This window comes from Lontra canadensis, unplaced genomic scaffold (genome assembly GCF_010015895.1).
Source record: "Lontra canadensis isolate GAN:19392208 unplaced genomic scaffold, GSC_riverotter_1.0 scaffold72, whole genome shotgun sequence".
Lineage (NCBI taxonomy): Eukaryota > Metazoa > Chordata > Mammalia > Carnivora > Mustelidae > Lontra > Lontra canadensis.
The window spans coordinates 2,060,934-2,085,133 of NW_022631066.1; the positions used below are offsets into that span (position 1 = coordinate 2,060,934).

Genomic DNA, 24,200 nt, shown 5'->3' on the forward strand with positions numbered 1-24,200 from the left:
CTAGATGTTGTACAGGGGAAAGAGCCTTAAGTACCACTAGCATATATGGTATATGTATAAAGTTCACTAGGAACAATTTACAAGAAGAAAATGAAGAGAAGACACTCTGCCTTGGTCTTTTATTCCTCCACTGCAAGGTGATGTTGGCCTAGGCCGGCAGGATGAATCATGGAATGTGCTGCAGGAGAAGAACCCCGAGCTCCATACCATGTTTTACATTTATTGTGGAGGTAGGAAAGGGTACCGGTTCCATCTAGTGCATCTTTGTTCTAGAAGCTTCCTGGCCAGGGAAATGCCCTCTTAAGATCACTCAGATTTGAGCTCAATGAAGTGGCACCAATGCCGTCAGTATCAAGTCTCCCAGAGAACTTCAGTCCAGCTGAGCCATCTCACTGGTCAACTAACAGGCAGGGGATAGATTAAGGAGGTGTGGGGCCATGGATTATCTGTTCCCACTGGAAAGTGTGATGGTTCCTTTCCTCCTCTGAGAAAAGAGAGTGGGTTACTCACACCTACACTTAGTGATGTCACAGCTGAGTCATAGCTGAGAGGGTGACCTGCTCTGGTATGACCAGAACTTCTCCAAGCTTAACACGGAGAGTCTTGTATCTAGAAACCTCACAGTCAGGCAAACCAGAATGGTTGGCCTCTGGTAGCTAGAAACCTGAAAGTTCCTCCAAGAGCCGACATGACTCTGTGTATCAACTCCAACGTAGTAAGAGGATTCTGAGAGAAAACTCAAACTCTTTGGGAAAGAGGGCCTAAACTTTTTCCATTACACACACTGGTACTGATTAGTGGGGTAAACTAGCAAATAAGCTAGGCAGTCCAACCAACTCCCAGAATAAAGGGAACAAAAAAATTTAGATGAAATAGTATAAACATCTTTATACATAAAGCACCAAAGAATTGACAAGAGAGGGATTACCAAGTAAAATCAAATGTCAAGGGAGAAATATTAGGGAGAACTTAACATTCCAAACTGAGTTTTCTCTTAGGGCATTCACCAGTCTGGGCAAACCAGAAACAGAAGTCACAGTGCTGGGCATGCTAGAGTGTGTGTGTGTGTGTGTGTGTGTGTGTGTGTGTGTGTGAAGAGGTGGTCAGTAGTGAACTCCCATACTAGGCTAAGAACCAGTGACCTTTTCTGTGGGGTGAATGTAAACCAAAAGTAACTTAGCAGGAAATAAGGAACCATGTGTGAGAAACAAAAAATACTATGGATTGGTCATTGTTATATGCCTCCCACTCTCCTTTTTTGGAAGGAGAGGGTCTCTAGAGGTTATCCTATGTCCCACTATGGTATGTTGACTGTGGGGGTTGGATAATTGTCTCTTTAGTTCCTGCGTCTTCAGGTCAAGATAGACTGTTCTCAAGGAGGGTTAGCTGCACCTGGACCAGATTTAGACAATGAGATCTTGGCTTCAAGCTGACACTGTAACAGAATGGGATTTTTGGAGGCTTGGGTGATTATGAGTGTGTTTTGCGTATGGGTAAAAGTGTAAAATGTATGAGCCAGAAGGCAGATAAATGTAGAAAAAGCATTTGAGAGAGTCCAATATACATTTGTGATAAAACTCTTAGTGAGAAGCTCCTCGGTGGTGCAGTTGGTTAATAGTCCCACTCTTGATCTCCGTCCAGGACTTGATCTCAGGATCGTGAGTTCAGGCACCATATTGGGCTAGACATTGTGTGTGGACCCAACTTAAGGAAAAAAAGAAAAAAAATCTCAGCGAAATAGGAATAGAGCTTATTATGATGAGTATCTACAAAACATTTTAACTACTGTCATGTTTCATGGGAAAAGGCTGAAGGCTAACGCTAGGAATGAGATAAGAATTTCTGCTCTTCTGAGTATTATATACAACTAATGAATCTTTGAACGCTACATCAAAAACTAATGATGTACTACATGTTGGCTAACTGAACATAATTTAAAAAAAGAATTTCTGCTCTTATCATCTCCATTCAACATTATTTTAGATCTCAACCAGTATAAAAATGTAAGAAAAAGAAATAAATGTTATCCAGATTAGAAAGGAAGAAGTAGAACTATTTTTACTCCTGGATGACTTGATCATCTATATAGGAAATCCTAAAGAATCTACAAAAAAGCCACTAGAATTAATAAGTGAATTTATCGAGGTCACAAAGATTAAGATACAAAAACAGTGTTTCTCTGTATACAAGCAATAAACAATCAAAAATGAAAATGTTTAAAAACACCACTATAATAGCATAAAAATATGAAATGCTTATGGATAAATTTGACAAAATCTGTACAAAAACATACAAATACTCCTGAGGGAAATTAAAGACTTAAATAGAAGGAGAAACATAGCATGTTCATTATTTAGAAGATATAAACTCCCAGTTATCTCCGGAATGATTTATAGGTTCAACACAATCCCAGTCAAAATCTTAGCAGGCTTGTTTTTTGAACCAACAACCTCCTCTAAAATTTATATGGAAATTCATGGACCTTCCATAGCTAAAATAATTTTGAAAAAGAACAAAGCTGAAGGACTCACACAAACTGCTCTCAAGACTTATTCTAGAGGCATTGTAGTCAAGGTACAATGATGTTGGCGTAAGGATAAACATATATATTGGTGGAATGGAATAGAGACCCCAGAAATAAACCTAGTGGAACATATATGGTGAATTGATTTCTGACAAAGGTACCAAGCCAATTTAAGCAGGAAAGGATGATCTTTTCAAAAAAGGGTACTGGAACTCTTGGATAGTTATAAACCAAAAATGAATCTCAACTCTTACCTCACATCTCATGTAAAATTTAACTCAAATGGACCACAAACCTAAATGTAATAGCTAAAACCACAGAATTTCTAGAATAAGGTGCAGAAGGGGATTTTTTATATGGGAAAAATGTAAAATGTTGGAGCGAGAGAGCAGATAGATTTAGGAAAAACATGAGAAAGTCCAATATATATTTATGATGAAAACTCTCAGCAAACTGGGAATAGGCAGAGTTAAGGGGAAGTCTCAGTATAATTTTTTAAGTACCTAAAGCAGATTGAAACATAAAACATATCAAATATATGAGATACAACTAAATCAGTGCTGAGAAGGAAATACTGCTCCAAATGCTTACAAGAGAGAAGAGGAAGGTCTCAAATCAATAATCGAAGTTTCTACCTCAAGAAATTAGAAACAGAAGAGCAAAGTAAACCCAAATCAACCAGAAAGGAAGGGAATACTAACAATTATAACAGAAATAAATGGAATCGAAAATAGGAAAACAACAAAGGAAATCAACAAAAATCTGTTTTTTGAAAATAAAAGAATAAAATTGACAAACCTCTAGCATGACTAATAAATATCGAAAGAGATGGGTAAAATATGCAAATCTCCAACTTCAAGAATGAAATAAGATATCACTATAGAACTTGTCATCTTTAAAAGAATAATTGGAAAGGATGAATACCCAACTTTTGTATCGACATAGACCGGACTGGAGGAGATTATGCTGAGTGAAATAAGTCAAGCAGAGAGAGTCAATTATATGGTTTCACTTACTTGTGGAGCATAAGGAATAACAAAGGAGACATTGGGTGAAGGAGAAAAGTGAGTTGGGGGAAATCAGAGGGGGAAAGAACCATGAGAGACTGTGGACTCTGAGAAACAAACTGAGGGTTTTGGAGGGGTGGGGGTGGGGGTTGGGAGGGCCTGATGGTGGGTATTATTAAGGAGGGCACGTATTGCATGGACCACTGGGTGTGGTGCATAAACAATGAATCTTGGAACACTGAAAAAATAAAATTAAAAGAAAAAAATAATTGGGAAAACTACAAACAACTTTATGCTCATGAATTTCACAACTCTGGAAAAAAAAATGGAGCAATTCCTCAAAAACCAGTAACTACCAAAATTCAATCAAGATGAAATAGATCATCTTAGAAGTCATAAAACCATAAAAATTGAATTTGTAATTTAAAAGCTCCTGAAAAATGAATTTGCAGAATGTCTAGCTAGTTTCACTAGAGAATCTTACAGACATTAAAGAATTAACACCAGTTTTACACAATATATTTCAGAAAATTAGAAGAGGCAGAATCACTTTCCAGTGCATTATATGAGGCTAGTATTACCATGATACCAAAACCATACAGAGACAGAAGGCAAAAAAGAAAACTAAAGCAATATCCTGCATGATTTTAGGTGCAAAAATACTCAAAAAATATTAACAAATTGAGGCCTGCTATGTATTAAAATTATATATTATGACCAATTGGGATTTACTCATGATGTGAAAGTCTAGTTCAACCTTTGAAAATAAACCAATAAAATTCATAAGAACAGGCTAATAAAGACAAGCACATTGTCATGTCAATTGATGGAGAAAAACCACTTGAAAAAAATCCAACACCCATTCATGAAAAAACTCAGCAATCTAGGAAAAGAAAGGAACTTCCTCAACTTGATGGAGAGCATGTGCCAAAAAATATCCTTTATCCTACATCAGACTCGATGAAAGACTGAATATTTTCCTCCTAAAAATCAACTGCCTTTCTGTGTGTTAGGAATGAACATATGAAAACAAAATTTAAAAGTACAGTGTGATTTGTGCTTGCTCCAAAGGAAACATAAATAGATATAAAGCTAACCAAACATGTTTAGGTTCTTTATGTTGGTAATTACAAAATGCTAATGAAAGAAATCAAAGACTCAAATAAATGACATACTGTGTTCGTGGATTGGACAACCCAACGTAGTAAAGATGTCAGTTTTCCCCCAAATTGAGTTCTAGTTTAATGCATTCTATCAAAATCCCAGCTAAGTTTTTTTTTTGTTGACATAGACAATTTAATTCTAAAGGTAAAGTCCTAGAATACCTAAAACGCTCTTGAAAAAGAAGAATAAATTCTAAGGATTCACTTTACCTGATACTAAGTTTTCTTATATAGCTATAGTAATCAAAGACCTATGGTATTTGTAGAGGTCTAGACCCATGAAAGAAACAGAACAGTGAACCCAGAAGTAGATCCACACAAATATGTTCAACTGATTTTTTTTTATGTAAATGCAGAAGCAGTCTACTGGTGGAGGGATAGCCTTTTTCAACATTTGATGGAGGAGTAATTGGACATCTGTAGCCTGCAAAAATGGACCTCATGTAAACATTACATCTACCACAAAGAATAACTCAAAATGGATCATAGACTTAAATGAAAAATATAAAACCATAAACATTGGGGGAAAAAAGGAGAGAAAATCTTTGGGATCTAAGGTTAAGCAAAGAGTTCTTCATCTTGATACAAAAGCACAATTCATAGAAGGAAAGACTGATAGATTGGACTCTGTCCACTATCTTAATATACACAGGCTGGTATAACAAAATACCACAGATCATGTGGCTTAAGCAACAAGCATTTATTTCTTTCAGTTCTGGAGGCTGGGAAGTTCAAGATCAAGAGGCCAGCAGATTTAAACTGTTTAGTGAGAGCCTGCTTCCTGGATTGCGGACAGACATTTTCTCCCAGTGTACTCGCTTGGCCTTTCTTCAGTGGTACATGTAAAGTGTTCAGTAGGTGGGGAAGGAGGGGGAGACCGAGAGCAAGAGTTAGAGCTATCTAGCTCACTGTCTCCCTCTTCTTATAAGGGGATCAATCCCATCATGAGGGTGTAATACTCTTATGATCTAACCTAAATTTAATCACTTCCCACAGGCTCCACTTTCTAAGACTATCACATTGAGGATTCCTCATATGAATTTTGCAGGGACACAAAGATTCAGTCCATAAGACACCTCATCAAAATTAAAAGCTTTTCTCCATGAAAGCACCATGAAGCAGGTGAAAGACAAGCTACAGACTTAGAGAAAAGATTTGCAAACCATATGTCTCACAAAAGACTAACCACCTAGGTAAATAAAGACCTCTCAAAACTCAACAATAGAAAAAAAAAAAAACAACTAGAAAAAGAGCAAAGGACATGACCAGACATTTTATTGAAGAGGCACATGAAAAAATGTTCAATATTAGGAACCATAGGGGAAATACAAAATAAAACCACTCTGACATATCACTATAGACCTATCAGACTGATTAAAATTTTTAAAAAGTGGTGACAACACTAAAACCCGGCAAGATGGAGAGAAACTGGATAACTAGGAAAGCAGTTTGATGGTTTCTTTAAAAACTAAACATGGAATTACAATATAACCCAGCAATTGCACTCTTAGGCATTTTCCCAGAGAAATAAAAACACAAACCAAAAAAGCTGCACCCAAATGTTCAAAATAGCTTTATTCACAATAGTCAAAACTGGAAAGCAACCTATGTATCCTTAAACGTGTGGAGGGTTAAACTGTGGGGTACCCATACTCAGAATACTGTTGAGCAACAAAAAGGAATGAACTAATGGTACAGCACCAACTTGAATGAATCTCAGAGGCATTATGCAGAATGAAAAAAGCGATTCCAAAAGGCTACACATCGTTTGATTCATTTCTAGAACACTCTTTTAAAAATTCCAGTATATTTAACATAGAGTGTTACAGGTGTACAATACAGTTATATAACAGTTTTGAGAGGATAACGTTTTAGAAATGGAGAACAAATTAGTGGTTGCCAGGGTTGGGGATGAGGAGAGGGGCACAGTAAGGGAGTTGGGGTGTTACAAAAGGGCAGCAGATCACGGCAAAGATGCTATATGTTCACTGTGGTGGTGGACAGACAATCCTACGCAGGTGCTATGACTGACACATACAAATGCATACTAGGGAAATCTCAGTAAGATTAATGGGTTGTATCAATGTCCATATCCTGGTCGTGATAGTGTACTACAGTTTTGTAAGATGTTAACATTAGGGGAAAGAAGGTAAAGAGTATTATACAATCTTGCTGCATTCTCATGCTCATTGCATGAGAATCTCCAAGTATTTCAAAGTAAAATTCCCTTTTAAAACATTGAGGGTTTTTTTTTACTATTATTAGTGAGAAAGCGCAGAGAAACTAGGTAACTAGAGAGGTTCTTCAAAACTAAACATACATTACAGAAATTATATCTTGGATACCAGTCTTTTGCCAGATATATGTTTTTAAATATTTTCTCCCCAGTTATGGCTTTTCTGTCCATTTGCTTAACAGTATGTTTTGTTGGGAAAAGATTTTTTTTGTGTTAAAGCCTAATTTATCAGTTATTTTCCTTTATGGATATTGCTTTATGTATGGTTAGAAACCTTGCCTACCCTGAAGTCAAGAAGATATTCTTGTATGTTTTCTTCTTAAAAAAAAAACAAACCCAAGACACCTCATCTTTAGATGTATGATCTATGTACATTTTTAAAGATGTATTTATTTATTTGAGACAGAGAAAAAGAGAGAGAGCAAGTGTGGGGAGGGGCAGAGAGGGAAAGAGACTCCTCAAGCCGACTCCCGCTGAGCAAGGAGACAGAGGCAGGGCTCCATCCCTGGACCCTGAGATCATGACCTGAGCCTAAATCAAGAGTGGGCACCTTAACCAACTGAGCCACCCAGGCACCCCAGGTGTATGAACTATATTAAATCAGTTTTGGTGGAAGGTGTGGCATAAGGGTCAAATTTCATATTTTTTCCCAGTTAGATATCCACTTGTTCCAGCAATGTTTATTGAAAACTTTTTCCCTCCATCGGATTGATTGCTCTGGAAACTTTGTTGAAAATCAGCCAGATATATTCTGGGGCTCTCTATTCTGTTGTGATGATTTGTTGATCCTTAAGCTAGTACTACACTATGTTATACTGTGTTAATTTCTGTGGCTTTGTAATAGGTCTTGAAAACAAGTTAACAGTAAGTCCTCTGCCTTTGTTCTTTTTCAGTCATTTCAAAAATTCTAAATTCTCTGTATTTTCATACACATTTTAGAAAAAAACTTGTCCACTTAAAAAAAAAGTAAGTGTGTCTTATGATTAGGATTCTGGTATGTATTTACAGATAAATTTGAGGAGAATTACAAGCAGAAGGGATGTGAGGTTTAATTCTAGGACCCCGAGATCATGACATATGAACGTCTACTAGACTGAATTATCCCACCCACGAGCATAGTACACATCTCTGTTGAGGTTTTTCTTAGTTTTTGTTAGCAGTATGTTGTCCTCTTCCATGTAGATGTTTTTGCACATCTTTTGTTAAATTTATTCCCAAGTATTTTCTCATTTTTTTAAAGATTTTATTTATTTGACAGAGATCACAAGTAGGCAGAGAGGCAGGCAGAGAGAGAGGAGGAAGCAGGATCCCCGCTGAGCAGAGAGCCCGATGCGGGGCTCAATCCCAGGACCCCAGGATCATGACCTGAGCCGAAGGCAGAGGCTTCAACCCACTGAGCCACCCAGGCACCCGTATTTTATCATTTTTGATGCTATTTGAAATAGAGTTGTTTTTAGGTTTTATTTCCAATTGTTTGGTACTGGTATATAAAAATACAATCAATTTTATAATTCTTAAAAATTAGCCAATTAGGGATGCCCTGGTGGCTCAGTCAGTTAAGCATCTGGCTCTAGATCTCAGCTTAGGTCTTGATCTCAGGGTCATGAGTTCAAGCCCTGTGCTGGGCTCCATGTTGGGCATGGAGCCTACTTAAAAAAAAAAAATCAGGTAATTAACTTGGATTCAAACTGCAAGCTCTGTCTCGCATGCAATAACTTTGTATTCTCCAACCTTGTTAGATTCACTTAATAGTTTCAATAGTAATTTCATAGATTTCTTCAAATGTAAACAATCTGTAGATTATTGATATGTAAACAATCAGGTCTTCTGTAAATAGACAGTTTTACTTTGTTTCTGATCTTTGTAACTCTTATTTCTTTTTAGTGCTTTTTTTTTAAGATTTTATTTATCTGAGAGAGAGAAAGAGCATGAGTTGTAGGGAGGGGCAGAGAAAGAGGGACAAGCAGAAGGGATGCGGGGTTTAATTCTAGGACCCCGAGATCATGACCTGAGCCAAAGGCAGATGCTTAACCGATCTAGCCACCCAGACACCCTCTTTAATGTTTTATAACTATGTTTAGGACTTGCAATATAGTGTTATGCAAAGTGGTGAGAAGAGGCGTTCTTGCCTCTTTCCTAGACTTAGAGGGGGCAAACTTTAGTATGTCATGATTAAGTATGATTTGGCTCTAAGTTTCTCATGGCAGTCATCTGTCAGGTTGAGGAAGTTTCCTTTTATTCCTAGTTTTCTGAGAGCGTCTTTCATGAACGGCTGTTGAATTTTGTCAAATGCTTTTTTTCCGCAGCTATTGAAATGACAATATTTTTTCCTCTTTATCCTGTAATCTGGTGAAATACTTTGGTTTGTGAATGTTGAAGCAGTTTTGCATTCTTGAGATAAAACCCTCTTTGTTATGACCTTTCCTACATTTTATATGGTGCTGCATTCAATTTGTTAGTAGTATGTTGAGGACTTTTGAATCTATGTTCATAAGGGACATTGATCTCTAAATGTTCTTTCTTTGGGTGTATGTCTGTTTTTTGGGTTTTGGTGTTATGCTGGCTTCATTAAATGACTTGAGAAATATGTCTTCTCTATCTTCTGAAAACAATTTTCGTGGTGTTAGTAAAAAGATTTCTGTTATTTCTTTCTTAAATGTTTGAAGATTTCACCATTGAAACTCTCTGAGCCTAGAGTCTTCTTTATGCAAAAGTTTTTTTTTTTAATATTTTATTTATTTATTTGACAGAGATCACAAGTAGGCAGAGAGGCGGCAGAGAGAGAGGGGGAAGCAGGCTCCCTGCTGAGCAGAGAGCCGGATGCGGGGCTCAATCCTAGGACCCTGAGATCATGACCTGAGCCAAAGGCAGAGGCTTTAACCCACTGAGCCATCCAAGCGCCCCACCCAATATGTTTTAAAGCTCTGTTAATAGGTGCATTTGCATTTATAAGTATTATGTCTTCCCATGAATTGACCCTTTAATCATTATAAAATGTCCCTCTGTATCTCTAGTAATTCTCTGATCCTGAAATGTACTATACATGTTATGTATAAATGTAGTACCTCCAATCTTCTTATGTTTACATTGCATTTTTTTCCAATACATGTATTTTCAACCTCTCTGTGTATTTATACTTAAAGTGCTTATGTTATAGACAGTAAATAATTGGGTCTTGCTGTTTTATACATTCTTCCTATTTCTGCATTTTATCTAGTCTATTCACTTTATCAACACTCGGGGTTATTATCGATAGGGTTAGATTTAGGTCTGCCATTTTTTTATTTGTTTTCTATATGTCCCCTCTGGGTTTTTCATTGTTCCTTCCTCTATTCTCATTCTCTCTCTCTCTCTCTCTCTTTTTTTTTTTTTTTGGCTGTCCTTTTAATATATTTTAGAATTCCAATATATTTTATTATCTTTTTAAAAATATTTTATTTATTTATTTGAGAGTGAGAGAGAGAGAGAGAAGGAGCAGGGGGAGGAGTGGAGGGAGAGGGAGAAGCAGACTCCCACTGAGCAGGGAGCCTGATCTGGGGCTTGATCCCAGGACTCTAGGATCATGACCTGAGCCAAAGACAGATGCTCCACTGAATGAGCCACCCAGGTGCCCCCAATTTATTTATTATTATTTTGGCTTTTTGTCTATCTTTTCGTGGTTGCTCTAGCAATTATAATTTACATCCTTAACTTTTTGTAGTTTACTTAGAGTTAATTTCGGCAGTTTCACTTGAAATATAGAAACATTAAAATAAATGTTTGTTTATATAGATTTATTTCTTCATTCTTCAAATTAAAGTTGTTTTATTTACATCAATATTACATTTTTTGCTTTAAGCATTTGTATGTATTTGAAAGAAATTAAGACAATATAGTCTTACATCTTGACCATTTCTGATGCTCTACATTCCTTCCTAAAGTTGGGAAGTTCTCCCTGGGATCATTTTTCTTCAGTCTGAGGAGCTTCCTTTAATGTTTCTCGTAGGTCAGAACTGCTAGGGATGCAACACTTCTGTTTTTCCTTTATCTGAAAGTAGCTTTCAGGTACTTCAATCTTGAAAAATATTATTCTATCGGTACAGAATTCCAAGTTAACAGTGTTTGTTTTTCTTTTTTTCTTTCAGCACTTTTCAGAGACCTCATTCCACTATTTTTGAGCTACCATCTCAGCATCAGTCCGTGTTAATAGTCTTTTTGCACAAGAATAGATCAGCAACATAAAATTGTATTTTGAGCATTTTTGGATTTTACAGGCATTATGAACATTGTGTGTTATTTTTTAAAAATCAGCCAATTAAGGATGCTTAGGTGGCTCAGTTGGTTAATCTGGCTCTTGATCTCAGGGTCATGAGTTCAAGCCCTGCATTGGGTTCCATGTTGGGCATGGAGCCTACTTAAAAAAAAAAAAAAATCAGGTAATTAACTTGGATTCAGACTGCAAGCCCTGCCTCACATGCAGTAGATGGCAGCTCAAATCTTAATTCAATCTTTGAGCTTTATTTTCACCACCAAGCATGATTCAGCCATCTGCCAGAGATTTGGGCAAAATTTGCACACAAAGTTGGGGGCTCTGCAGTCTGGCTTTCCTTGGGATTTCCTTGCCTTGGGACTTTCATTGGCGATGATTGCCCTGAACTGTGTCTTCAGCAACTCTGAAAGGCTGCAGGTTTTCCATCATAGTTTTAGACAGTCTTGGCACTGCTGTTAAGTTAAAAGCCATTGTCTTCAGGAAATTTTGTTTTACATAGATTTTTTCCAGAGTTTATAGTTGTTATCTGTGGGAGGTTTCATAGGAGCTACTCAGCCATGACCAGAAACATGACTCCCCTCAAATTATGACTTCATACAATAAATATTATGTCGCACACATACCCCCCAACACTTAAAATTATTCATTGGTGTTCCATTGCATTTAAAGTAAAATAGAAGCTTCGCACTTCTTCTTGATGTTAACAGACCTGTCCAGTTCTTCTCAAATGCAATGCTTCATGGACATCAGTTACTATCCCCACAGTCCTCAAGATTTCATGAGGTGAGGCAGACCTGCTTTCTATTGAATTCTGCTCTATCTGTAGATGAGGGATATTTTTGAAATAGTTATACCAGTGAGATTAATGATTAGAGGTGTATCTCATCATTGTTTAATTGCATAAGATTAGCCAGAATTAGAATCCCTGGCATTAGTCATAGATTCACATGATAAAAAAAGCTTGATAATATTGAAGCATGCATTAATAATACATTTTTTGCTTCTTGCGACAAGATGGATGGATCTTAAGGAAATGATACGAAGTAAAGTGAGTCAGAGGAAGACAAATACTGTATAATCTCACTTACATGTGGAATGTAAAAAAATGAAAACATGAACTTATAGAGAATGAATTGGTGGTTTCCAAAGGTAGGATGGGAAGTGGGTGAAATGGGTGAAGGTGATCAAAAGGTACAAATTTCAAGCTATAAAATAAATAAGTCACAGGAATGTAATGTACAACATGATGACCATAGTTAATAATACCTTATACATTTGAAAGTTGCTAAGAGAGTAAATCTCCAAAGTTTCTACCACAAGAAAAAATTATAACTGTGTGGTAGTGGATATTAGCTAGATTCATTGTGGCCATCATTTTGCAATATATATAAATTTTGAATTATTATGTTATAGACCTGAAACTAATATAATATTCTATGTTGGTTATATCTCAATTATATATATGATAAAAAGCCTTTTATGTCTGGAAACTAGAATTGATTCTTTAAATCAAAATTTCATCATTACATTATTGAATTCTGGATATTGAATTATCTGAAATTTTTCCAAAACTTTTTATAGGGTATTTATAGCTATCATAATAATATATGAAACAAATTATTAACACAAAAGCAAACATTCTGTGTTTCTCTATAATATCTATTATGCTTAAAGCAATGAACAAATGCTAATGACTTTAAACATTTACAGCTTTCTTTCTGTTCACCTCTTTTAAGTGCTTTTTCTGGGTACAAATTACTTTTCTAATTCATATGCACCATTATAACTTATGTTCTCATAATAATGTTAGCAGCTAAGTGGTTTACAGTTCTATTCTTTCATTGCTCGAGGAAGTGTTATAGAAAATTCTTTTTAATTTTTGCAAATGATAACAAATGATATGCACCTTCAATTTCATAGATTAATAAACAGAAGGAGGACATGGAAACAAGGAAGAAGTTGGGCAGTGTAGGCAGCAAGGTTTGCATTTAAATTCAAATTCTTTTGTCTTCTTTTATTCTGTGTGAGCCTTATTTTGACATCTGCGTTGCAGAAGGTATACATACCCTACTGAGACTTCTCACTTTCCAAGATCTGAGTTTGAAGGAGAACATGCTTTAAAGTGTGGATGGGAGCCCAGCAGCCTGATGGCTGAGCTCAGGGAAAGGCGTATAAGCCAACAAGAATGCAAACGTGGCTGAAGGAATGGGAAAAGTGTCCTGGTACACGGAGCCTTAGGCTCATGCCCTATCTCTTCAGATTCCTGTCCCTTCACTCACACCTTCTATTCTCCTAGCTTCTTACAAATAGGATACAGACCTCAAGCGGGCCCATTACCCTACTCCTCAACACTCCCACCTTTCCAGGTGCTTCCAGAAAACACTGATCTGTTGGTATGTTTTTCTTGGTGCAGTGGCATCAGCGGGAGGAGAGGAAAAACAGACCCAGCCTGCACACTGAATCAGGCCAAAAGGGAGTGTGGGACTGGGAAAAGGACCAGATCCATGCCCTTTGGGACTGAAAATTTGACCCTGCAATGCTAGTTCACGGGAGGAAAAGAAAGGGACACAAATCTGAAGAATGAAGTGAGAATCACCAAGCCATTTCTATTTTGTGTGCCAGAGCCTGAAATTAGTCAAGGGGAAAGAGACTTCCCTGTCCCCGTGGCCCTCACAGCCCAGGATTCCATCCAGACCTAGAGCCAGTTCAAGACCACACTCACCCACCATCAGTACATCAGTGACTATGAAGACCAAGAAAGTTAAGACTCCAAAGAAATCTGCAAAGGAAGAGCAGCCTTTGGTAAGAACGGCTCCTATGACTACACCTGCATCCACACAGGGGCCACTCACTGTTCTCTTAGCACTGTTGCAAGCTCACGTCCCACATGAGCAAGGCTGATGGTCTCCTACACAGGATGCTCCCTACTACTCTGGGCGGGAGGGTCTGGCTGCTCTTTCTACATCATTGTGTTCTCATTGGATCCCTTGACTGCCCAAGAGGATGCCACCATTATCCCCAACATGGTCCTTTATTTAGCTTAGTTGCTAAGGCTCAGTGGGTCTCCATTAAATTAGCAAGCTAGAAAAGCCACATTCCAAGCACAGTCTTGGGCATATAATTTCTAACTCCGTACTTGCCCAATATCTGTCCGAAGCTTACTGAAAATGTGTTGAGGGCCATGCAGCTGTACAGTCCTTTTGCTCCTAGTATTCTAAGTTGACAAATGGATTAACTCACACCAACAGGGACAGGTGTGCATGAATGACGTGCTGTTACTCTCCTAATCCACCATCCCCCTCGCCAAATAATCAGAATTGCCTTTACTGGACCCAAGGCGGTACTACTGGTTTGTATAAAAGAGCACGTTAAGAAATAGTTTGGTGTTGTTCAACTCGGTGTCGGCATAGCGTGTGGACACTGCTGAAATGAGATGTTTAGCATGCAGTTCTTGGGAAGTTTGTATTTATTTGTTTTTTTGTGTTTATGGAGTTGGTTTTTTTGTTTTGTTTTTTGCTCACAAAAAACAAACAAGCAAACAAACACCCCAGCTCCATGCCCGAGTATGCAATGTTGGCGGCTGACCTGAGAGGATATATCAGACAGACTGGGTAAGGGCTCTAGTCTAAGCCTTGGACTTAGGAAGCATGAGGCCGAGGCTGTGTCCTGTTCCAGAAGGCTCCATTGACTGCCATGAAATCAAGTCCTTTGGTGGTGGGGGGTGGGCAGAGTCTGTGGTCTGAGGCTCCAAGAAGATGGCAGGAGGACCGCCAAGCAGGGTCGATAGGAACCTCTAACCCCAGGACCGCAGCAGCAGGAGGAGCTGCCCTGGTCCCTGCAGCAAGCCCAAGGCCCTAACTAAACCTTACAGTTGCAGATAAGAAACAACAGGGTCCTCAATTTCCAGTCGAGATGGAGCTTCCAAATTCACAGGCATGAGGGGCGGAAATAACCACTTGTTCTCCCCCACAGAATATGCACGGGGAAGGAGAGATGTGGGCAGACAGGATCACCCAGGAGCCTCAGTTCAGTGCTATGTCAGGGCCATAGTCTCTCCTTCTAACTGTACTGATTGTTATTTTGATGTTGCCAAAGCCTAACAGTATGTCTTGTTGGCTGGAGAGACTCAAAAGTTAATGTGTAACCATAAGTAAAAATTAGACCAGGGGTGGGGGGGGGGGGAAGGTGACGTCAGCTGGTGTTTACATATTTATATTAATTGACTCGATTTTAAAGTGAAATATCTTTTCCTAGTTCACTACCATTACTATCATATGAACTTTTGTAGTTCACAATTTGATGGTAAGAATCCCGTTTCACATTTCCATGTGGTACAGTCCTCACTGCAGACTAACCTGATCTATTATGCATATTGACTTTAATTTTCCTCCTTTTCTCTTTTACATCTTTCATTATAGCAAGGTAACTGGACTTCTTAAAAACTGTCTTTAAAGGGCTTTGTAACATTATCGCATGTAAATGACCAAACAGAGAGCTTGCCGAAGGAACTTTTTACATCAGTCATTTATCTTATCTAATTAATCATACTTATTTTTTGAAATCTGTGTCATTCGGTGGGAACGGCACACGTGCTTCCCACAGTGGGGTACACAGTGATAAACTGAGTGTTTAGCCAGTCTGAAAAGCATGCTAGGAACATCGCTGTTTGATTTCTATTTATGAAAGATTTCACAACATGAAATTTGTATTTGTACAGTGTTTTGTGTAAAGTTTATTTTTTGATATCTGGGAAACATTTCAGATACTAAGGTTTCACATAACAAGGTTAGATTGGATTCCCAGGGCTTTTGCCCCTCCCCCTCCTTGGATAATTAGTTAATTAAGGTTGCACCCAGTAACTTCTGGGCTTCCACGGGGTAACCTGGTCTATGCTGACAGAACATATGGTGTGTGTTAGATCTGCAGAAAGCATCAGGACCCTCTGTGTGGGAAGTGGGACATGGACAAGCCAATCATGTTCCCATTCTTAAAGTTCAGCTAATACAAAGCAATTTGTACAGCATAAGACTTCAGTGAAAACTCTAGAACGTGATTCTTCTTTTTAACATTTAAAAATTGTCAGTTGAAATATTTTTTGCAATAGTTTTGCAATTATCTTATTCACCTTGCAAGCTAGTAACTTAATAAAAAAATGTTAGTATAGGATAGAGAATGATTGTTCTAGATCTCTTGTATTATAGGCTAGGTAGGTGAGGAAAAAAAAATCTTTATTCCTGAAATTGATCATTGCTCTCCTAGGCAATCCTCTTATTTGATTAAATTGCACATGAAGTTTAAAATGAACATCATCAGGGGAGAAAATAATAAAATCTGTTTATTGTTTCATTATTTCGTGCTTTTTAACTCTGGCCTTGCTTGGTAGAGCAGACAGTTAGGAGTTCTGCAGAGCAGTATGGGAAAGCCAGCATTTGGCTGGTTGTGTATCTGGCCACACTGGGTGGCTGTTTAATACAGAGAAATGATCTCCTGCACATGTGCACGGTCTTGGAGGTTGCCAAAGGATACTCACTGTGTTTTGATAGATTTTGTTGACACAGAAGAATTTTCCTTACTGTACTAGATCTTTCTTTTATCAAATAACTTTAAAATGTAGAGATTATTAAAATCATACACTCTACTTATTTATTTCAAAATCAAATTCTTCATTTACCACTAAAAATAATTCATCTTTAGATTCTGCTCTCAGAGACCAAAACTGGCAAGCTGAGTGATATTATATTTAGAAGTCAACTGAACGGTGGCTTTTGCTTTCTACAGTAGCTTATTCTGGATAGTTCGATGATAAATATTTTCAGTGTATTTGGAAGTGAAAATATTTTAGTGAAAGTCATATTCAGTATTTGTTGTACAAATGAAAAATGTTTTTTTTTAAGAATCACATAATGGGTTTTATGCTTTGTCTTCTGGTAGTGTTCTTGGGGAACGGTGAGAGCATTTTATTTGTAGTTTGTTGATACTTCAGTATAAATTAAGGACCTAAGATAGAGTTGTGGGAATCAGGAAAAGATAAATTTGAGATTGGCATCAATTTCTGTTCTTCCCTAGTTACTCTCAGCCAGGGGTAGTTGCTAGGTCCTGACCACATGTAATAAATCACCCTGGAGGTAACAGAAGTGTGACATTCAGGTGCCCACAGAGCAGGTAACAGAAGTGTGACATTTAGGTGCCCACAGAGCAGGTACTTATCTTTGAGGTAAATACCCAGTAGTGCAATTGCAGGGTCACCCCACCGCACGGTGTTGCTTTATTTCCATTTGCTTGGGTTTCAGCTGTGGGTTTTTTCAGTGATCCATAACTCATTGTTTATGCACCACACCCAGTGCTCCATGCAATACATACCCTCCTTAATACCCACCACCAGGCTCAACCAACCCCTTACACCCCTCCCCTCCAAAACCCTCAGCTTGTTTCTTAGAGTCCACAGTCTCTCATGGTTTGTCTCCACCCCCGATTTCCCCCAACTCACTTCTCCTTTCCATCTCCCCATGTCCTCTGTGTTATTCCTTATGCTCCACAAGTAAGTGAAACCATATGATAATTGACTCTCTCTGCTTGACATATTTCACTCAGCATAATCTCCTCCATTCCCATCCATGTTGATTCATGCTTTCTGATGGACGCATAATACTCCATAGTGTATTTGGACCACATATTCCTTATCCATTAGTCCGTTGAAGGGCATCTTGGTTCTTTCCACAGTTTAGTGACTGCGGTCATTGCTGCTATGAACATTGGGGTATAGGTGGCCCTTCTTTTCACTACATCTGTATCTTTGGGGTAAATACCCAGTAGTGCAATTGCAGGGTCATAGGATAGCACTGTTTTTAATTTCTTAAGAAATCTCCACACTATTTTCCAAAGTGGCTGCACCAACTTGCATTCCCACCAACAGTGTAAGAGGGTTCCCCTTTCTCCACATCCTCTCTAACACTTGTTATTTACTGTCTTGTTAATTTTGGCCATTCTAACTGGTGTAAGGTGGTATCTCAATGTGGTTTTGATTTGAATCTCCCTGATGGCTAATGATGATGAACATTTTTTCATATGTCTGTATGTCTTCTTTGGAGAAGTGTCTGTTCATGTCTTCTGTCCATTTTTTAACATGATTATCTGTGTTGTGAGTGTTGAGTTTGAGGAGTTCTTTATAGATCTTGGATATCAGCCCTTTGTCTGTAGTGTCATTTGCAAATATCTTCTCCCATTCCATGGGTTGCCTCTTTGTCTTGCTGACTGTTTCCTTTGCTGTGCAGAAGCTTTGATGAAGTCCCAAAAGTTCATTTTCACTTTTATTTCCTTTGCCTCTGGAGACATGTCTTGAAAGAAGTTGCTGTGGCTGATGTCGAAGGGGTTACTGCCTATGTTCTCCTCTAGGATTTTGATAGATTCCTACCTCACGTTGAGGTCTTTTATCCATTTCGAGTTTATCTTTGTGTATGGTATAAGAGAATGGTCGAGTTTCATTCTTCTACACATAGCTGTCCAATTTCCCCAGCACCATTTATTGAAGAGACTGTCTTTTTTCCACTATATATTTTTTCCTGCTTTGTCAAAGATTATTTGACCATAGAGTTGAGGGTCTGTATCTGGGCTCTCTACTCTGTTCCACTGGCCTCTGTGTCTGTTTTTGTGGCAGTACCATGCTGTCTTGGTGATCACAGCTTCATAGTAAACTTGAAATCAGGCAACGTGATGTCCCCAGTTTTGTTTTTCTTTTTCAACATCTCCTTAGCAATTTGGGGTCTCTTCTGGTTCCATACAAATTTTAGGTTTGTTTGTTCCAGCTCTTTGAAAAATGCCAGTAGAATTTTGATTGGGATGGCATTGAAAGTATAGATTGTTCTAGGCAGTGTAGACATTTTAACAATGTTTATTCTTCCAATATTTATTTATTCCATGAGCATGGAATGCCCTTCCATCTTTTTGTGTCTTCTTTAATTTCTTTCACGAGTGTTCTGTAGTTACTTGAGTACAGATCCTTTACTTCTTGGTTAGGTTTATTCCCAGCTATCTTATGGTTCTTGGTGCTATAGTAAATGGAATCAATTCTCTAATTTCCCTTTCTATATTGTCATTGTTAGTGTATAAGAAAGCAACTGATTTCTGTGCATTGATTTTGTATCCTGCCACATTACTGAATTGCTGTACGAGTTCTAGCAGTTTGGGGGTGGAGTATTTTGGGTTTTCCATATAAAGTGTCATGCCATATGCGAAGAGAGAGAGCTTGACTTCTTCTTTGCCAATTTGAATACCTTTTATTTCTTTTTGTTGTCTAATCGCTGTTGCCAGGACTTCCAGTACTATGTTGAACAACGTGGTGAGAGTGGACATCCTTGTCATGTTCCTGATCTCAAAGGAAAGGCTGTCAGCTTTTCCCCATTGAGGATGATATTCGCTGTCAAACCCAAAGAGTTCTTAAGGATTGTTAGGTTATGCAATTTTATTAGGGAATCAAGGTACAATTTTATTTAGAGTTTTAAAGATCTTGCAAAGGATCTTCCTCACCAATTTCAATGTGGGATCCATCCCTCTGTTGGATATATGAATATATATATATATGTATACACACATATATACATATATACATATTCATGTATACTTGTATACATGAATAATATAATATAATATAATATAATATAATATAATATAATACAATATGTAGTTACCTACAACAAATGCCATGAAGTGTTATGGAGTTTAGTGAATCCATTGGTTAAATTATACATATGGTGAGTGAATATTCAGTTTTATGCCACCAGAAATTTTTTTAAAGATTTATTTATTTATTTTAGAGAAAGGGAGAGAGCATGAGCAGGGTAGGGGCAGGCAGAGAGAAAGAGAGAGAGAATCCTCAAGCAGACTTCCCACTGAGCACAGAGCCTGACATGGGGCTCGATCCCAGAACCCCAAGATCATGCCCTGAGCTGAAACCAAGAGTTGCTGCTTAACCAGCTGAGCCATCCACGCTCTCCTCCGGCCAACAGAATTGATTGGCATGAGCCTGGACAGCCTAGATTGTAATTCTGGTTAAGATACGTAACATTTCTGGGGCACCTGGGTGGCTCAGTGGGTTAAAGCCTCTGCCTTTGGCTCAGGTCATGATTACTGTGTCCTGGGATCGAGCCCCACATTGGGTTCTCTGCTTAGCGGGGAGCCTGCTTCCTCCTCTCTCTCTGCCTGCCTCTCTGCCTACTTGTGATCTCTGTCTGTCAAATAAATAAATAAAATCTTTATTAAAAAAAAAGATACATAACATTTCTGCTGGTTTAAATGAAATAAGGCATGAACATATTTTTTAAGTTAATTGCTTATGTTAAGATTAGAAAGACTTTAACATACAGTTTTAGATTTTTGTACAGCCATTGGAAGAGCTAAGACAATAAGTATTAAGAAAGCAACAACAACAAAAAGATTTCAGACTGAAGCACCTGAATAACTGATTGATAGGAGAGCAATAAGAAGTCACTGAAATTTTTAGGAACCTTTGACAATTTCCTGCCACATAGCTTAGTCTCAGTGGCAAAAATAGTGTTTCTTAAGCGCTCTCCAAAAAGTCATTATGAAACTCCTAACTGTCCATTCATCTTGCTTCAAATGTCCCTGGATAACCCTTTCTAATATTTCCATCAAAAATATAGTCCTTGGAATTCCTCGCATGTTGTATCCTTTAAAAATTTTGAAGTTTAATATATTTTCATATAATTTGTAATAGGAGATTTGACACTTATATCATTTCTGGACCTTTCGTTTCTTAATCATTTTTTAAGTAGGCTCCACACCCAATGTGTGGCCTGAACTCACAACCCTGAGATCAAGAGTCACATGCTCTACAAACTGAGCCAGTCAGGCATCCCCCTGGAGCTTTCATTTCTTAATGTAGATCTAAGTGATCTAAGTTTCCATCTGGTATCATAGTCCCTCTTTCTGAAGAACTTCCTTTTGTAGCTCTTAGAGCGAAGGTCTGCTAGCAATGCCTTCTCTCTCTGTCCCTTGACTGAGCTTCTTGAATTTGTGATTTGATATCTTTCATTTAACTTCTGACCATTATCTCCAATTATCTCTTTTGCCCTATTCTCTCCCTCTTCTCCTCTTAAGACTCCAGTTACGCATATGTTAGACTGATACTGTCCCACAACTCTTGGATGTTCTGCTCATCAATATTTTTTTCAAAAGATTGTATTTATTTATTTGACAAAGAGAGAGATGATAAGTAGGCAGAGAGGCAGGCAGAAAGAGAGAGGGGGAAACAGGCTCCCCGCTGAGCAGAGAGCCCAGTGTAGGGCTCAATTCCAGGACCCTGAGATCATGACCTGAGCCGAAGGCAGAGGCTCAACCCACTGAGCCACCCAGGTGTCCCTCAGTTTTGAACTATTTTTTTCCTCTTTATGTTTTAGTTAGGGGAATTTCTTTTGTCCTACCTTCAAATTGATGAGTCATCAGAGAAATTCTTCATTTGTTTTTTCATTTTTTAGAGATTTTATTTATTTATTCATAAAAGAGAGGCAGAGGCAGAGGGAGAAACAGGCTCCCCAAGGAGCAGGGAGCCCGATGCAGGACTCAATCCCAGGACCTGAGCCAAAGGCAGCTGCTTAACCATCTGAGACACCCAGGGGCCCAAATTCTTCATTTTTAGTGTTATCTTTTTCATTTCTAGTATTTCCATTTAAATCTTTATATATTTTTTCATCATTCTTCTGAAATTCATTATTTATTATCATCCATGTTGTTAACCTTTTCTCCCAGCTTTTTTAACATTTTAATTATAGTTATTTATAGTTATTTTAAAGTCCCCATTTGATAGTTCCAAGATCTGGGTCATCTTTGAACCTGGTTCCATTGATAGCTTTGTCTCCTGACAACAGGTTCTTTATTCCTTGCCTTTTTTCTGTCTCATAATTTTTGATTAAATATCAAACATCCTGTGTAGACTAGTAGAAATGGAAGTAAATAGTATTCACATCTGGAAAGGGCATTCCTCTTTTTATATCAGATTGTTATGGTAACGAGTTGAGCCAATCTAGCTACAAGTTGAATTGAGTTGAGTTTGGTGTTTGCTGTGGTTCTTCTTAAAGGACTGAGGCCACGATACTCCTTTTGCAGTGGGTATATGCTTGGAGTGGGAGTGAGAGGAACAGAATGCTTTTCTCTGTGAGCTGCTCCTCCCTCAACTTTGCAGAATCTGTCCACTTGTGCCACAGAGGAAGTCTTTCTCTAGGTTCCTATCCCTCCCTCAGTAGTAGGCAGCTCTTCCTTGGTAATCCGTAAGTGAGGAAAAGAGGGTTCTCTCTTGTTCTAATTCAGACCAGCCTTTGGGGAGTGCTGTGTTCCTGGGCCTCAGAGGTGGGCTTTCTCAGGACTCCTGCCCTTCCTGCCTGTGGTGCTCTACCTCTGCCTGTATCTGAAGCTGACCTTGAGCAGGAGTTTCCTGTCCCTCCTGCAACAGTAGAAACCTCCACTTGGTATTATTACAGACTCCAAGGCCCAAGACAGTTGCTTACCAGGGAAGGAAAATGTTGCTTTTGTTTTTTTCCCCTTACCATAATATGCCTTCGCCAATGCCCTGGAAACAAGAAGCTTTGCTGCCCTCCCCAGCAGCTGAAAGTTTTTCTTTCCTGGGAAGGAAAGCTCTGGGAGAAGTGGGTGGGACTTGGTGCCTTACACTTCTCCACTGATCACCTTCTTTGAGTCTGATTGGCCAGAGAGTTTGCTTCCCCTCTCCCAGGAACTTAAGACTTTTCCTTCTATCCCAGGGAAGGTACTTTTCCCTTAGCATCCGCTGGTCCCTTCCTGAAGCCTGCACCATTAACAAACGTCTTTGCCCTGCCTTCAATAACCCTCCTGAGCATCTGGTAGGAGACAGGATTAAAAGCTGAGGATGAGTGTGAACTCCCCTTATAATATGTCCCCCCAGCTAGTTCAAACCGCTCTGTTAACCCATTCTTGCTTTTCAGTTGTTCCATACATTTTAGCTGATTTTTCTTACCTGCTTGTGTTGCAACTGGTGGGTGCTGCCTCTGCTGTAGGTGAGACCATGCATCATATCTCCCATTGGAAGGTCTTGCTCCTCTTTGGAATTCATGTTGCCTGGTTGTGACCTCGGTTCTCTGATGGGTCCCAGATAGACTTTGTAGTCTATCGGGATTTTTCTAGTAATTATATAGCAGTGGCTTTTTTTTTTTTTTTTTTTGGCATCCTATGTGGGATGCCAGAAGTCTGAATTTTTTTTTAAATAAAATATTCATACTTATAGCAAATTTTCTCAATAAAGAAATGTCAAAGAAGAAAGTAAAGAAGAATCCTGCCACCCAGAGGTAATTATTAAAAACTCCTTGTGACCATCCTTTCAGACAAATCTTGATGCAGATTTGCACATACACCATTCAATGTATATAATAAATTTTATACGGTATTTTACTCCATGGAGCTTGCATAATTTACTAAACCAACTTCTGTCAATTTAAGAGGGCCTTCCAGAGATATTGTTTCTATTCTTTGGCTATTATAATCAAGGGCTTCATCATCTTTAGTTGAGACATTTCCATCATGGAAGAGTTTTGAGTACAAATTTTTAAGATTAGTTTGATAGGAGGTTTATATGTAAAGTCTAGGATGATCTAGAGCCAGGGGAGGAGGCCTCATCCACATAAACTTTTGTCCTGAGATTTGCATACAGCCTGGATCAGCCTGGATTCTGTAGGGCTTTGTAGCCCCATCATCTGCCAAGATGTCTGAAAGCCCCCTGGCAGACAGGAAGTGGCCCCTTGAGGCACATCAAATGGGCCTTGGGCTGCATCCAATGAAGACTTGTCCTATTTTTGAGAGAATTCCCTAGCTTAACAATGTTGTTAGAAGAAAATTCACTGGTGATATATGTAGATAAATGTTTTATTTTTACTTTTGTCCTATTCAATGATTAATGCTAGCTTGCATACAGTCTCATATTTTATTTCAATATTTCTAATTCCCCAGTTTTTTTTCTCCAAATTGTGAGCACACAGAGGTG

At 38.4% G+C, this 24,200-nt stretch overlaps 1 protein-coding gene across 2 annotated transcripts in view; it reads left to right on the plus strand.

The window, feature by feature from the left end:
- Nucleotides 1-24,200, plus strand: part of CUNH10orf67 (chromosome unknown C10orf67 homolog) — a 145,966-nt gene that overhangs the window by 77,044 nt on the left and 44,722 nt on the right. For both annotated transcript variants that reach the window (XM_032880822.1, XM_032880820.1), the window contains 2 exons: nt 13,100-13,159; nt 13,802-13,981. In XM_032880822.1, the coding sequence (XP_032736713.1) occupies nt 13,100-13,159; nt 13,802-13,981 (240 nt within the window). The remainder of the gene's footprint in view (nt 1-13,099; nt 13,160-13,801; nt 13,982-24,200) is intronic.